The sequence below is a fragment of the Salvelinus alpinus genome, chromosome 2 (genome assembly GCF_045679555.1).
Source record: "Salvelinus alpinus chromosome 2, SLU_Salpinus.1, whole genome shotgun sequence".
Classification (NCBI taxonomy): domain Eukaryota; kingdom Metazoa; phylum Chordata; class Actinopteri; order Salmoniformes; family Salmonidae; genus Salvelinus; species Salvelinus alpinus.
The window spans coordinates 116,700,339-116,715,338 of NC_092087.1; the positions used below are offsets into that span (position 1 = coordinate 116,700,339).

At 42.1% G+C, this 15,000-nt stretch overlaps 1 protein-coding gene across 1 annotated transcript in view; it reads left to right on the top strand.

The window, feature by feature from the left end:
• The window catches only part of LOC139542286 (voltage-dependent T-type calcium channel subunit alpha-1H-like), a 115,260-nt gene that overhangs the window by 48,855 nt on the left and 51,405 nt on the right, over window positions 1–15,000 (top strand). Inside the window, exons 5-6 of the mRNA XM_071347532.1 lie at window positions 7,720–7,788; window positions 11,637–11,821. Of these exons, the coding sequence (XP_071203633.1) occupies window positions 7,720–7,788; window positions 11,637–11,821 (254 nt within the window). The remainder of the gene's footprint in view (window positions 1–7,719; window positions 7,789–11,636; window positions 11,822–15,000) is intronic.

Sequence of the window (15,000 nt, forward strand, 5' to 3'; positions counted from 1 at the left end):
ACAGACACACAGTACAGTAACACCATAACTCTGGAGAGACCAGACATACAGACACACAGTACAGTAACACCATAACTCTGGAGAGACCAGACACACAGACACACAGTACAGTAACACCATCACTCTGGAGAGACCAGACACACAGACACACAGTACAGTAACACAATCACTCTGGAGAGACCAGACATACAGACACACAGTACAGTAACACCATAACTCTGGAGAGACCAGACACACAGTACAGTAACACCATAACTCTGGAGAGACCAGACACACAGACACACAGTACAGTAACACCATCACTCTGGAGAGACCAGACACACAGACACACAGTACAGTAACACCATAACTCTGGAGAGACCAGACACACAGACACACAGTACAGTAACACCATAACTCTGGAGAGACCAGACATACAGACACACAGTACAGTAACACCATAACTCTGGAGAGACCAGACACACAGTACAGTAACACCATAACTCTGGAGAGACCAGACATACAGACACACAGTACAGTAACACCATCACTCTGGAGAGACCAGACACACAGTACAGTAACACCATCACTCTGGAGAGACCAGACATACAGACACACACTACAGTAACACCATCACTCTGGAGAGACCAGACACACAGACACACAGTACAGTAACACCATAACTCTGGAGAGACCAGACACACAGACACACAGTACAGTAACACCATAACTCTGGAGAGACCAGACACACAGACACACAGTACAGTAACACCATAACTCTGGAGAGACCAGACACACAGACACACAGTACAGTAACACCATAACTCTGGAGAGACCAGACATACAGACACACAGTACAGTAACACCATAACTCTGGAGAGACCAGACACACAGACACACAGTACAGTAACACCATAACTCTGGAGAGACCAGACACACAGACACACAGTACAGTAACACCATAACTCTGGAGAGACCAGACATACAGACACACAGTACAGTAACACCATAACTCTGGAGAGACCAGACACACAGTACAGTAACACCATCACTCTGGAGAGACCAGACATACAGACACACACTACAGTAACACCATCACTCTGGAGAGACCAGACATACAGACACACAGTACAGTAACACCATAACTCTGGAGAGACCAGACATACAGACACACAGTACAGTAACACCATAACTCTGGAGAGACCAGACATACAGACACACAGTACAGTAACACCATAACTCTGGAGAGACCAGACATACAGACACACAGTACAGTAACACCATAACTCTGGAGAGACCAGACATACAGACACACAGTACAGTAACACCATCACTCTGGAGAGACCAGACACACAGACACACAGTACAGTAACACCATAACTCTGGAGAGACCAGACATACAGACACACAGTACAGTAACACCATCACTCTGGAGAGACCAGACATACAGACACACAGTACAGTAACACCATCACTCTGGAGAGACCAGACATACAGACACACAGTACAGTAACACCATAACTCTGGAGAGACCAGACACACAGACACACAGTACAGTAACACCATCACTCTGGAGAGACCAGACACACAGACACACAGTACAGTAACACCATAACTCTGGAGAGACCAGACATACAGACACACAGTACAGTAACACCATAACTCTGGAGAGACCAGACATACAGACACACAGTACAGTAACACCATAACTCTGGAGAGACCAGACACACAGACACACAGTACAGTAACACCATCACTCTGGAGAGACCAGACACACAGACACACAGTACAGTAACACAATCACTCTGGAGAGACCAGACATACAGACACACAGTACAGTAACACCATAACTCTGGAGAGACCAGACACACAGTACAGTAACACCATAACTCTGGAGAGACCAGACACACAGACACACAGTACAGTAACACCATCACTCTGGAGAGACCAGACACACAGACACACAGTACAGTAACACCATAACTCTGGAGAGACCAGACATACAGACACACAGTACAGTAACACCATAACTCTGGAGAGACCAGACATACAGACACACAGTACAGTAACACCATAACTCTGGAGAGACCAGACACACAGTACAGTAACACCATAACTCTGGAGAGACCAGACATACAGACACACAGTACAGTAACACCATCACTCTGGAGAGACCAGACACACAGTACAGTAACACCATCACTCTGGAGAGACCAGACATACAGACACACAGTACAGTACCACCATCACTCTGGAGAGACCAGACATACAGACACACAGTACAGTAACACCATAACTCTGGAGAGACCAGACATACAGACACACAGTACAGTAACACCATAACTCTGGAGAGACCAGACACACAGACACACAGTACAGTAACACCATAACTCTGGAGAGACCAGACATACAGACACACAGTACAGTACCACCATCACTCTGGAGAGACCAGACATACAGACACACAGTACAGTAACACCATAACTCTGGAGAGACCAGACATACAGACACACAGTACAGTAACACCATCACTCTGGAGAGACCAGACACACAGACACACAGTACAGTAACACAATCACTCTGGAGAGACCAGACATACAGACACACAGTACAGTAACACCATAACTCTGGAGAGACCAGACATACAGACACACAGTACAGTAACACCATAACTCTGGAGAGACCAGACATACAGACACACAGTACAGTAACACCATCACTCTGGAGAGACCAGACACACAGACACACAGTACAGTAACATCATCACTCTGGAGAGACCAGACACACAGACACACAGTACAGTAACACCATAACTGTGGAGAGACCAGACATACAGACACACAGTACAGTAACACCATAACTCTGGAGAGACCAGACATACAGACACACAGTACAGTAACACCATAACTCTTGAGAGACCAGACACACAGTACAGTAACACCATCACTCTGGAGAGACCAGACATACAGACACACAGTACAGTACCACCATCACTCTGGAGAGACCAGACATACAGACACACAGTACAGTAACACCATAACTCTGGAGAGACCAGACATACAGACACACAGTACAGTACCACCATCACTCTGGAGAGACCAGACACACAGTACAGTAACACCATCACTCTGGAGAGACCAGACACACAGTACAGTAACACCATAACTCTGGAGAGACCAGACATACAGACACACAGTACAGTACCACCATCACTCTGGAGAGACCAGACATACAGACACACAGTACAGTAACACCATAACTCTGGAGAGACCAGACATACAGACACACAGTACAGTAACACCATCACTCTGGAGAGACCAGACACACAGACACACAGTACAGTAACACAATCACTCTGGAGAGACCAGACATACATACACACAGTACAGTAACACCATAACTCTGGAGAGACCAGACATACAGACACACAGTACAGTAACACCATAACTCTGGAGAGACCAGACATACAGACACACAGTACAGTAACACCATCACTCTGGAGAGACCAGACACACAGACACACAGTACAGTAACATCATCACTCTGGAGAGACCAGACACACAGACACACAGTACAGTAACACCATAACTGTGGAGAGACCAGACATACAGACACACAGTACAGTAACACCATAACTCTGGAGAGACCAGACATACAGACACACAGTACAGTAACACCATAACTCTTGAGAGACCAGACACACAGTACAGTAACACCATCACTCTGGAGAGACCAGACATACAGACACACAGTACAGTACCACCATCACTCTGGAGAGACCAGACATACAGACACACAGTACAGTAACACCATAACTCTGGAGAGACCAGACATACAGACACACAGTACAGTACCACCATCACTCTGGAGAGACCAGACACACAGTACAGTAACACCATCACTCTGGAGAGACCAGACACACAGTACAGTAACACCATAACTGTGGAGAGACCAGACATACAGACACACAGTACAGTAACACCATAACTCTGGAGAGACCAGACACACAGACACACAGTACAGTAACACCATAACTCTGGAGAGACCAGACACACAGACACACAGTACAGTAACACCATCACTCTGGAGAGACCAGACACACAGACACACAGTACAGTAACACCATAACTCTGGAGAGACCAGACATACAGACACACAGTACAGTAACACCATAACTCTGGAGAGACCAGACATACAGACACACAGTACAGTAACACCATAACTCTTGAGAGACCAGACACACAGTACAGTAACACCATAACTCTGGAGAGACCAGACATACAGACACACAGTACAGTAACACCATAACTCTGGAGAGACCAGACATACAGACACACAGTACAGTAACACCATCACTCTGGAGAGACCAGACATACAGACACACAGTACAGTAACACCATAACTCTGGAGAGACCAGACATACAGACACACAGTACAGTAACACCATAACTCTGGAGAGACCAGACATACAGACACACAGTACAGTAACACCATAACTCTGGAGAGACCAGACATACAGACACACAGTACAGTACCACCATCACTCTGGAGAGACCAGACATACAGACACACAGTACAGTAACACCATAACTCTGGAGAGACCAGACATACAGACACACAGTACAGTAACACCATCACTCTGGAGAGACCAGACACACAGACACACAGTACAGTAACACAATCACTCTGGAGAGACCAGACATACAGACACACAGTACAGTAACACCATAACTCTGGAGAGACCAGACATACAGACACACAGTACAGTAACACCATAACTCTGGAGAGACCAGACACACAGTACAGTAACACCATAACTCTGGAGAGACCAGACATACAGACACACAGTACAGTAACACCATAACTCTGGAGAGACCAGACATACAGACACACAGTACAGTAACACCATAACTCTGGAGAGACCAGACATACAGACACACAGTACAGTAACACCATAACTCTGGAGAGACCAGACATACAGACACACAGTACAGTAACACCATCACTCTGGAGAGACCAGACACACAGTACAGTAACACCATAACTCTGGAGAGACCAGACATACAGACACACAGTACAGTACCACCATCACTCTGGAGAGACCAGACATACAGACACACAGTACAGTAACACCATAACTCTGGAGAGACCAGACACACAGACACACAGTACAGTAACACCATCACTCTGGAGAGACCAGACATACAGACACACAGTACAGTAACACCATAACTCTGGAGAGACCAGACATACAGACACACAGTACAGTAACACCATAACTCTGGAGAGACCAGACACACAGACACACAGTACAGTAACACCATAACTCTGGAGAGACCAGACACACAGACACACAGTACAGTAACACCATCACTCTGGAGAGACCAGACACACAGACACACAGTACAGTAACACAATCACTCTGGAGCGACCAGACATACAGACACACAGTACAGTAACACCATAACTCTGGAGAGACCAGACATACAGACACACAGTACAGTAACACCATAACTCTGGAGAGACCAGACACACAGTACAGTAACACCATCACTCTGGAAAGACCAGACATACAGACACACAGTACAGTAACACCATAACTCTGGAGAGACCAGACATACAGACACACAGTACAGTAACACCATAACTCTGGAGAGACCAGACATACAGACACACAGTACAGTAACACCATAACTCTGGAGAGACCAGACACACAGTACAGTAACACCATAACTCTTGAGAGACCAGACACACAGTACAGTAACACCATAACTCTGGAGAGACCAGACATACAGACACACAGTACAGTAACACCATAACTGTGGAGAGACCAGACATACAGACACACAGTACAGTAACACCATAACTCTGGAGAGACCAGACACACAGACACACAGTACAGTAACACCATAACTCTGGAGAGACCAGACATACAGACACACAGTACAGTAACACCATCACTCTGGAGAGACCAGACATACAGACACACAGTACAGTAACACGATCACTCTGGAGAGACCAGACACACAGACACACAGTACAGTAACACCATAACCATTCATTTTAAAACAGGAAGGTAATATAAGCCAATTAAACACCTTCATGAATTCCCTTCTCTTTGTTCTTCAAAATAGTGTGTTGTGTTTTCACAGGAAGCTAGACAGACTAACCCTGTGTGTGTTGTGTTTTCACAGGAAGCTAGACAGACTAACCCTGTGTGTGTTGTGTTTTCACAGGAAGCTAGACAGACTAACCCTGTGTGTGTTGTGTTTTCACAGGAAGCTAGACAGACTAACCCTGTGTGTGTTGTGTTTTCACAGGAAGCTAGACAGACTAACCCTGTGTGTGTTGTGTTTTCACAGGAAGCTAGACAGACTAACCCTGTGTGTGTTGTGTTTTCACAGGAAGCTAGACAGACTAACCCTGTGTGTGTTGTGTTTTCACAGGAAGCTAGACAGACTAACCCTGTGTGTGTTGTGTTTTCACAGGAAGCTAGACAGACTAACCCTGTGTGTGTTGTGTTTTCACAGGAAGCTAGACAGACTAACCCTGTGTGTTTTGTGTTTTCACAGGAAGCTAGACAGACTAACCCTGTGTGTGTTGTGTTTTCACAGGAAGCTAGACAGACTAACCCTGTGTGTGTTGTGTTTTCACAGGAAGCTAGACAGACTAACCCTGTGTGTTTTGTGTTTTCACAGGAAGCTAGACAGACTAACCCTGTGTGTTTTGTTTTTTCACAGGAAGCTAGACAGACTAACCCTGTGTGTGTTGTGTTTTCACAGGAAGCTAGACAGACTAACCCTGTGTGTGTTGTGTTTTCACAGGAAGCTAGACAGACTAACCCTGTGTGTTGTGTTTTCACAGGAAGCTAGACAGACTAACCCTGTGTGTGTTGTGTTTTCACAGGAAGCTAGACAGACTAACCCTGTGTGTGTTGTGTTTTCACAGGAAGCTAGACAGACTAACCCTGTGTGTTGTGTTTTCACAGGAAGCTAGACAGACTAACCCTGTGTGTGTTGTGTTTTCACAGGAAGCTAGACAGACTAACCCTGTGTGTGTTGTGTTTTCACAGGAAGCTAGACAGACTAACCCTGTGTGTGTTGTGTTTTCACAGGAAGCTAGACAGACTAACCCTGTGTGTTTTGTGTTTTCACAGGAAGCTAGACAGACTAACCCTGTGTGTTTTGTTTTTTCACAGGAAGCTAGACAGACTAACCCTGTGTGTGTTGTGTTTTCACAGGAAGCTAGACAGACTAACCCTGTGTGTGTTGTGTTTTCACAGGAAGCTAGACAGACTAACCCTGTGTGTGTTGTGTTTTCACAGGAAGCTAGACAGACTAACCCTGTGTGTGTTGTGTTTTCACAGGAAGCTAGACAGACTAACCCTGTGTGTGTTGTGTTTTCACAGGAAGCTAGACAGACTAACCCTGTGTGTTGTGTTTTCACAGGAAGCTAGACAGACTAACCCTGTGTGTGTTGTGTTTTCACAGGAAGCTAGACAGACTAACCCTGTGTGTTTTGTGTTTTCACAGGAAGCTAGACAGACTAACCCTGTGTGTTTTGTGTTTTCACAGGAAGCTAGACAGACTAACCCTGTGTGTTTTGTGTTTTCACAGGAAGCTAGACAGACTAACCCTGTGTGTTTTGTGTTTTCACAGGAAGCTAGACAGACTAACCCTGTGTGTTGTGTTTTCACAGGAAGCTAGACAGACTAACCCTGTGTGTGTGTTGTGTTTTCAGGAGAGAGTGTTCCTCAGTGTGTCCAACCACATCTTCACTGTGATCTTCATAGCAGAGATGACCGTTAAGGTAACATAACAGATCTAGTTGATGTTATGCAACACGTTTAGTTAAGGAATCGAAAAACATTTAGTTAAGGTAACGTAACACATTTAGTTAAGGTAACGTAACACATTTAGTTAAGGTAACGTAACACATTTAGTTAAGGTAACGTAACACATTTAGTTAAGGAATCGAAAAACATTTAGTCAAGGTAACGTAACACATTTAGTTAAGGTAACGTAACACATTTAGTTAAGGAATCGAAAAACATTTAGTCAAGGTAACGTAACACATTTAGTTAAGTTAACGTAACACATTTAGTTAAGGTAACGTAACATATTTAGTTAAGGTAACGTAACACATTTAGTTAAGGTAACGTAACATATTTAGTTAAGGTAACGTAACATATTTAGTTAAGGTAACGTAACACATTTAGTAAAGGTAACGTAACATATTTAGTTAAGGTAACGTAACACATTTAGTTAAGGTAACGTAACACATTTAGTTAAGGTAACGTAACACATTTAGTTAAGGAATCGAAAAACATTTAGTCAAGGTAACGTAACACATTTAGTTAAGGTAACGTAACATATTTAGTTAAGGTAACGTAACACATTTAGTTAAGGTAACGTAACATATTTAGTTAAGGTAACGTAACATATTTAGTTAAGGTAACGTAACACATTTAGTTAAGGTAACGTAACATATTTAGTTAAGGTAACGTAACATATTTAGTTAAGGTAACGTAACACATTTAGTAAAGGTAACGTAACATATTTAGTTAAGGTAACGTAACACATTTAGTTAAGGTAACGTAACACATTTAGTTAAGGTAACGTAACACATTTAGTTAAGGAATCGAAAAACATTTAGTCAAGGTAACGTAACACATTTAGTTAAGGTAACGTAACACATTTAGTTAAGGAATCGAAAAACATTTAGTCAAGGTAACGTAACACATTTAGTTAAGGTAACGTAACACATTTAGTTAAGGAATCGAAAAACATTTAGTCAAGGTAACGTAACACATTTAGTTAAGGTAACGTAACATATTTAGTTAAGGTAACGTAACACATTTAGTTAAGGTAACGTAACACATTTAGTTAAGGAATCGAAAAACATTTAGTCAAGGTAACGTAACACATTTAGTTAAGGTAACGTAACACATTTAGTTAAGGAATCGAAAAACATTTAGTCAAGGTAACGTAACACATTTAGTTAAGGTAACGTAACACATTTAGTTAAGGAATCGAAAAACATTTAGTCAAGGTAACGTAACACATTTAGTTAAGGTAACGTAACACATTTAGTTAAGGTAACGTAACACATTTAGTTAAGGTAACGTAACATATTTAGTTAAGGTAACGTAACACATTTAGTTAAGGTAACGTAACACATTTAGTTAAGGTAACGTAACACATTTAGTTAAGGAATCGAAAAACATTTAGTCAAGGTAACGTAACACATTTAGTTAAGGTAACGTAACACATTTAGTTAAGGAATCGAAAAACATTTAGTCAAGGTAACGTAACACATTTAGTTAAGGTAACGTAACACATTTAGTTAAGGTAACGTAACACATTTAGTTAAGGTAACGTAACACATTTAGTTAAGGAATCGAAAAACATTTAGTCAAGGTAACGTAACCCATTTAGTTAAGGTAACGTAACACATTTAGTTAAGGTAACGTAACACATTTAGTAAAGGTAACGTAACATATTTAGTTAAGGTAACGTAACATATTTAGTTAAGGTAACGTAACACATTTAGTAAAGGTAACGTAACATATTTAGTTAAGGTAACGTAACACATTTAGTTAAGGTAACGTAACACATTTAGTTAAGTTAACGTAACACATTTAGTTAAGTTAACGTAACACATTTAGTAAAGGTAACGTAACATATTTAGTTAAGGTAACGTAACATATTTAGTTAAGGTAACGTAACACATTTAGTTAAGTTAACGTAACACATTTAGTAAAGGTAACGTAACATATTTAGTTAAGGTAACGTAACATATTTAGTTAAGGTAACGTAACATATTTAGTTAAGGTAACGTAACATATTTAGTTAAGTTAACGTAACACATTTAGTAAAGGTAACGTAACATATTTAGTTAAGGTAACGTAACATATTTAGTTAAGGTAACGTAACACATTTAGTTAAGGAATCGAAAAACATTTAGTCAAGGTAACGTAACACATTTAGTTAAGGTAACGTAACATATTTAGTTAAGGTAACGTAACACATTTAGTTAAGGTAACGTAACACATTTAGTTAAGGAATCGAAAAACATTTAGTCAAGGTAACGTAACACATTTAGTTAAGGTAACGTAACACATTTAGTTAAGGAATCGAAAAACATTTAGTCAAGGTAACGTAACACATTTAGTTAAGGTAACGTAACACATTTAGTTAAGGAATCGAAAAACATTTAGTCAAGGTAACGTAACACATTTAGTTAAGGTAACGTAACACATTTAGTTAAGGTAACGTAACACATTTAGTTAAGGTAACGTAACACATTTAGTTAAGGAATCGAAAAACATTTAGTCAAGGTAACGTAACACATTTAGTTAAGGTAACGTAACATATTTAGTTAAGGTAACGTAACACATTTAGTAAAGGTAACGTAACACATTTAGTTAAGGTAACGTAACACATTTAGTTAAGGTAACGTAACACATTTAGTTAAGTTAACGTAACACATTTAGTTAAGTTAACGTAACACATTTAGTAAAGGTAACGTAACACATTTAGTAAAGGTAACGTAACATATTTAGTTAAGGTAACGTAACATATTTAGTTAAGGTAACGTAACACATTTAGTTAAGGAATCGAAAAACATTTAGTCAAGGTAACGTAACACATTTAGTTAAGGTAACGTAACATATTTAGTTAAGGTAACGTAACATATTTAGTTAAGGTAACGTAACATATTTAGTTAAGGTAACGTAACACATTTAGTTAAGGAATCGAAAAACATTTAGTCAAGGTAACGTAACACATTTAGTTAAGGTAACGTAACATATTTAGTTAAGGTAACGTAACACATTTAGTAAAGGTAACGTAACATATTTAGTTAAGGTAACGTAACACATTTAGTTAAGGTAACGTAACACATTTAGTTAAGTTAACGTAACACATTTAGTTAAGTTAACGTAACACATTTAGTAAAGGTAACGTAACATATTTAGTTAAGGTAACGTAACATATTTAGTTAAGGTAACGTAACATATTTAGTTAAGGTAACGTAACACATTTAGTTAAGGTAACGTAACACATTTAGTTAAGGTAACGTAACACATTTAGTTAAGGTAACGTAACATATTTAGTTAAGGTAACGTAACACATTTAGTTAAGGTAACGTAACATATTTAGTAAAGGTAACGTAACATATTTAGTTAAGGTAACGTAACACATTTAGTTAAGGTAACGTAACACATTTAGTTAAGGTAACGTAACACATTTAGTTAAGGTAACGTAACACATTTAGTTAAGGTAACGTAACACATTTAGTTAAGGTAACATAAAAACATTGGTTCTTAGACTGGCTTTCAATGAGAATGACAGATCTACAACTCACATTTCTATGTGAATTTAAACAAATCACTATGTGACTGGTGTTGAAATGGAAGCCAAAATGGCTGCCCTTCTGTGATGAATAAAATATGAATGAATAATCATTTCATACATTAATAATATATGCATCAGACCCTCCATTAAAATCAAGGATATTCATATTAATATGAAGAGGTAAATTACATGCATTTGTTGTGTGTGTGTGTGTGTGTGTGTGTGTGTGTGTGTGTGTGTGTGTGTGTGTGTGTGTGTGTGTGTGTGTGTGTGTGTGTGTGTGTGTGTGTGTGTGTATAGGTGGTAGCCCAGGGTCTGTACTCAGGTGAAGCTGTCTATCTGAAGAGCAGCTGGAATGTTCTGGATGGAATGTTGGTGTTTGTGTCTCTGCTGGACATTCTGGTTTCCGTGGCATCCGCCGGCGGTAACCGTATCCTAGGAATCCTCAGAGTCCTGCGACTCCTTCGCACCCTTCGACCCCTCAGGTGTGTGTCTGTGTAATGTAACCTTCGACCCCTCAGGTGTGTGTCTGTGTAATGTAACCTTCGACCCCTCAGGTGTGTCTGTGTGTAATGGAACGTGTGTTTGTACTGTAACGTGTAACCTTCGACCCCTCAGGTGTGTGTCTGTGTAATGGAACGTGTCTTTGTACTGTAACTTGTGTGTGTAATGTAACGTGTGTTTGTACTGTAACTTGTGTAAACAATTTAGCTAACTAATAACACCCCTCGTCTTTCTGCCTTTGATACTAATGGAGCTTGTCTCTCCTAGCTGTCTGGTTACTGTCACGTCAGCTTGTCTCTCCTAGCTATCTGTCACGTCAGCTTGTCTCTCCTAGCTGTCTGTCACGTCAGCTTGTCTCTCCTAGCTATCTGTTTACTGTCACGTCAGCTTGTCTCTCCTAGCTATCTGTCACGTCAGCTTGTCTCTCCTAGCTATCTGTTTACTGTCACGTCAGCTTGTCTCTCCTAGCTATCTGTCACGTCAGCTTGTCTCTCCTAGCTATCTGTCACGTCAGCTTGTCTCTCCTAGCTATCTGTCACGTCAGCTTGTCTCTCCTAGCTGTCTGTTTACTGTCACGTCAGCTTGTCTCTCCTAGCTGTCTGTCACGTCAGCTTGTCTCCTAGCTGTCTGTTTACTGTCACGTCAGTTTGTCTCTCCTAGCTGTCTGTCACGTCAGCTTGTCTCTCCTAGCTGTCTGTCACGTCAGCTTGTCTCTCCTAGCTATCTGTTTACTGTCACGTCAGCTTGTTTCTCCTAGCTGTCTGTCACGTCAGCTTGTCTCTCCTAGCTGTCTGTCACGTCAGCTTGTCTCTCCTAGCTATCTGTTTACTGTCACGTCAGCTTGTCTCTCCTAGCTATCTGTCACTTCAGCTTGTCTCTCCTAGCTATCTGTTTACTGTCACGTCAGCTTGTCTCTCCTAGCTATCTGTCACGTCAGCTTGTCTCTCCTAGCTATCTGTCACGTCAGCTTGTCTCTCCTAGCTATCTGTCACGTCAGCTTGTCTCTCCTAGCTGTCTGTTTACTGTCACGTCAGCTTGTCTCTCCTAGCTGTCTGTCACGTCAGCTTGTCTCTCCTAGCTATCTGTCACGTCAGCTTGTCTCTCCTAGCTATCTGTCACGTCAGCTTGTCTCTCCTAGCTATCTGTCACGTCAGCTTGTCTCTCCTAGCTGTCTGTTTACTGTCACGTCAGCTTGTCTCTCCTAGCTGTCTGTCACGTCAGCTTGTCTCCTAGCTGTCTGTTTACTGTCACGTCAGTTTGTCTCTCCTAGCTGTCTGTTTACTGTCACGTCAGCTTGTCTCTCCTAGCTATCTGTTTACTGTCACGTCAGCTTGTCTCTCCTAGCTATCTGTTTACTGTCACGTCAGCTTGTCTCTCCTAGCTATCTGTTTACTGTCACGTCAGCTTGTCTCTCCTAGCTGTCTGTCACGTCAGCTTGTCTCTCCTAGCTGTCTGTTTACTGTCACGTCAGCTTGTCTCTCCTAGCTATCTGTTTACTGTCACGTCAGCTTGTCTCTCCTAGCTATCTGTTTACTGTCACGTCAGCTTGTCTCTCCTAGCTATCTGTCACGTCAGCTTGTCTCTCCTAGCTATCTGTTTAGTGTCACGTCAGCTTGTCTCTCCTAGCTATCTGTTTACTGTCACGTCAGCTTGTCTCTCCTAGCTGTCTGTCACGTCAGCTTGTCTCTCCTAGCTATCTGTTTACTGTCACGTCAGCTTGTCTCTCCTAGCTATCTGTCACGTCAGCTTGTCTCCTAGCTATCTGTTTACTGTCACGTCAGCTTGTCTCTCCTAGCTATCTGTTTACTGTCACGTCAGCTTGTCTCTCCTAGCTGTCTGTTTACTGTCACGTCAGCTTGTCTCTCCTAGCTGTCTGTCACGTCAGCTTGTCTCCTAGCTGTCTGTTTACTGTCACGTCAGTTTGTCTCTCCTAGCTGTCTGTTTACTGTCACGTCAGCTTGTCTCTCCTAGCTATCTGTTTACTGTCACGTCAGCTTGTCTCTCCTAGCTATCTGTTTACTGTCACGTCAGCTTGTCTCTCCTAGCTATCTGTCACGTCAGCTTGTCTCTCCTAGCTATCTGTTTACTGTCACGTCAGCTTGTTTCTCCTAGCTGTCTGTCACGTCAGCTTGTCTCTCCTAGCTATCTGTTTACTGTCACGTCAGCTTGTCTCTCCTAGCTGTCTGTCACGTCAGCTTGTCTCTCCTAGCTATCTGTTTACTGTCACGTCAGCTTGTCTCTCCTATCTATCTGTCACGTCAGCTTGTCTCTCCTAGCTATCTGTTTACTGTCACGTCAGCTTGTCTCTCCTAGCTATCTGTTTACTGTCACGTCAGCTTGTCTCTCCTAGCTATCTGTCACGTCAGCTTGTCTCTCCTAGCTATCTGTTTACTGTCACGTCAGCTTGTCTCTCCTAGCTATCTGTCACGTCAGCTTGTCTCTCCTAGCTGTCTGTTTACTGTCACGTCAGCTTGTCTCTCCTAGCTATCTGTCACGTCAGCTTGTCTCTCCTAGCTGTCTGTTTACTGTCACGTCAGCTTGTCTCTCCTAGCTGTCTGTTTACTGTCACGTCAGCTTGTCTCTCCTAGCTATCTGTTTACTGTCACGTCAGCTTGTCTCTCCTAGCTATCTGTCACGTCAGCTTGTCTCTCCTAGCTGTCTGTTTACTGTCACGTCAGCTTGTCTCTCCTAGCTGTCTGTTTACTGTCACGTCAGCTTGTCTCTCCTAGCTATCTGTCACGTCAGCTTGTCTCTCCAAGCTGTCTGTTTACTGTCACGTCAGCTTGTCTCTCCTAGCTGTCTGTTTACTGTCACGTCAGCTTGTCTCTCCTAGCTATCTGTCACGTCAGCTTGTCTCTCCTAGCTGTCTGTTTACTGTCACGTCAGCTTGTCTCTCCTAGCTATCTGTCACGTCAGCTTGTCTCTCCTAGCTGTCTGTTTACTGTCACGTCAGCTTGTCTCTCCTAGCTGTCTGTTTACTGTCACGTCAGCTTGTCTCTCCTAGCTGTCTTATGATGAATGAACTCACTAGCTGTAAGTTGCTCTGGAATGTTTGATAAATTCCTAAAATGTAAATGTAACAGGTGTGTATGTGTGTGTGTGTGTGTGTGTGTGTGTGTGTGTGTGTGTGTGTGTGTGTGTGTGTGTGTGTGTGTGTGTG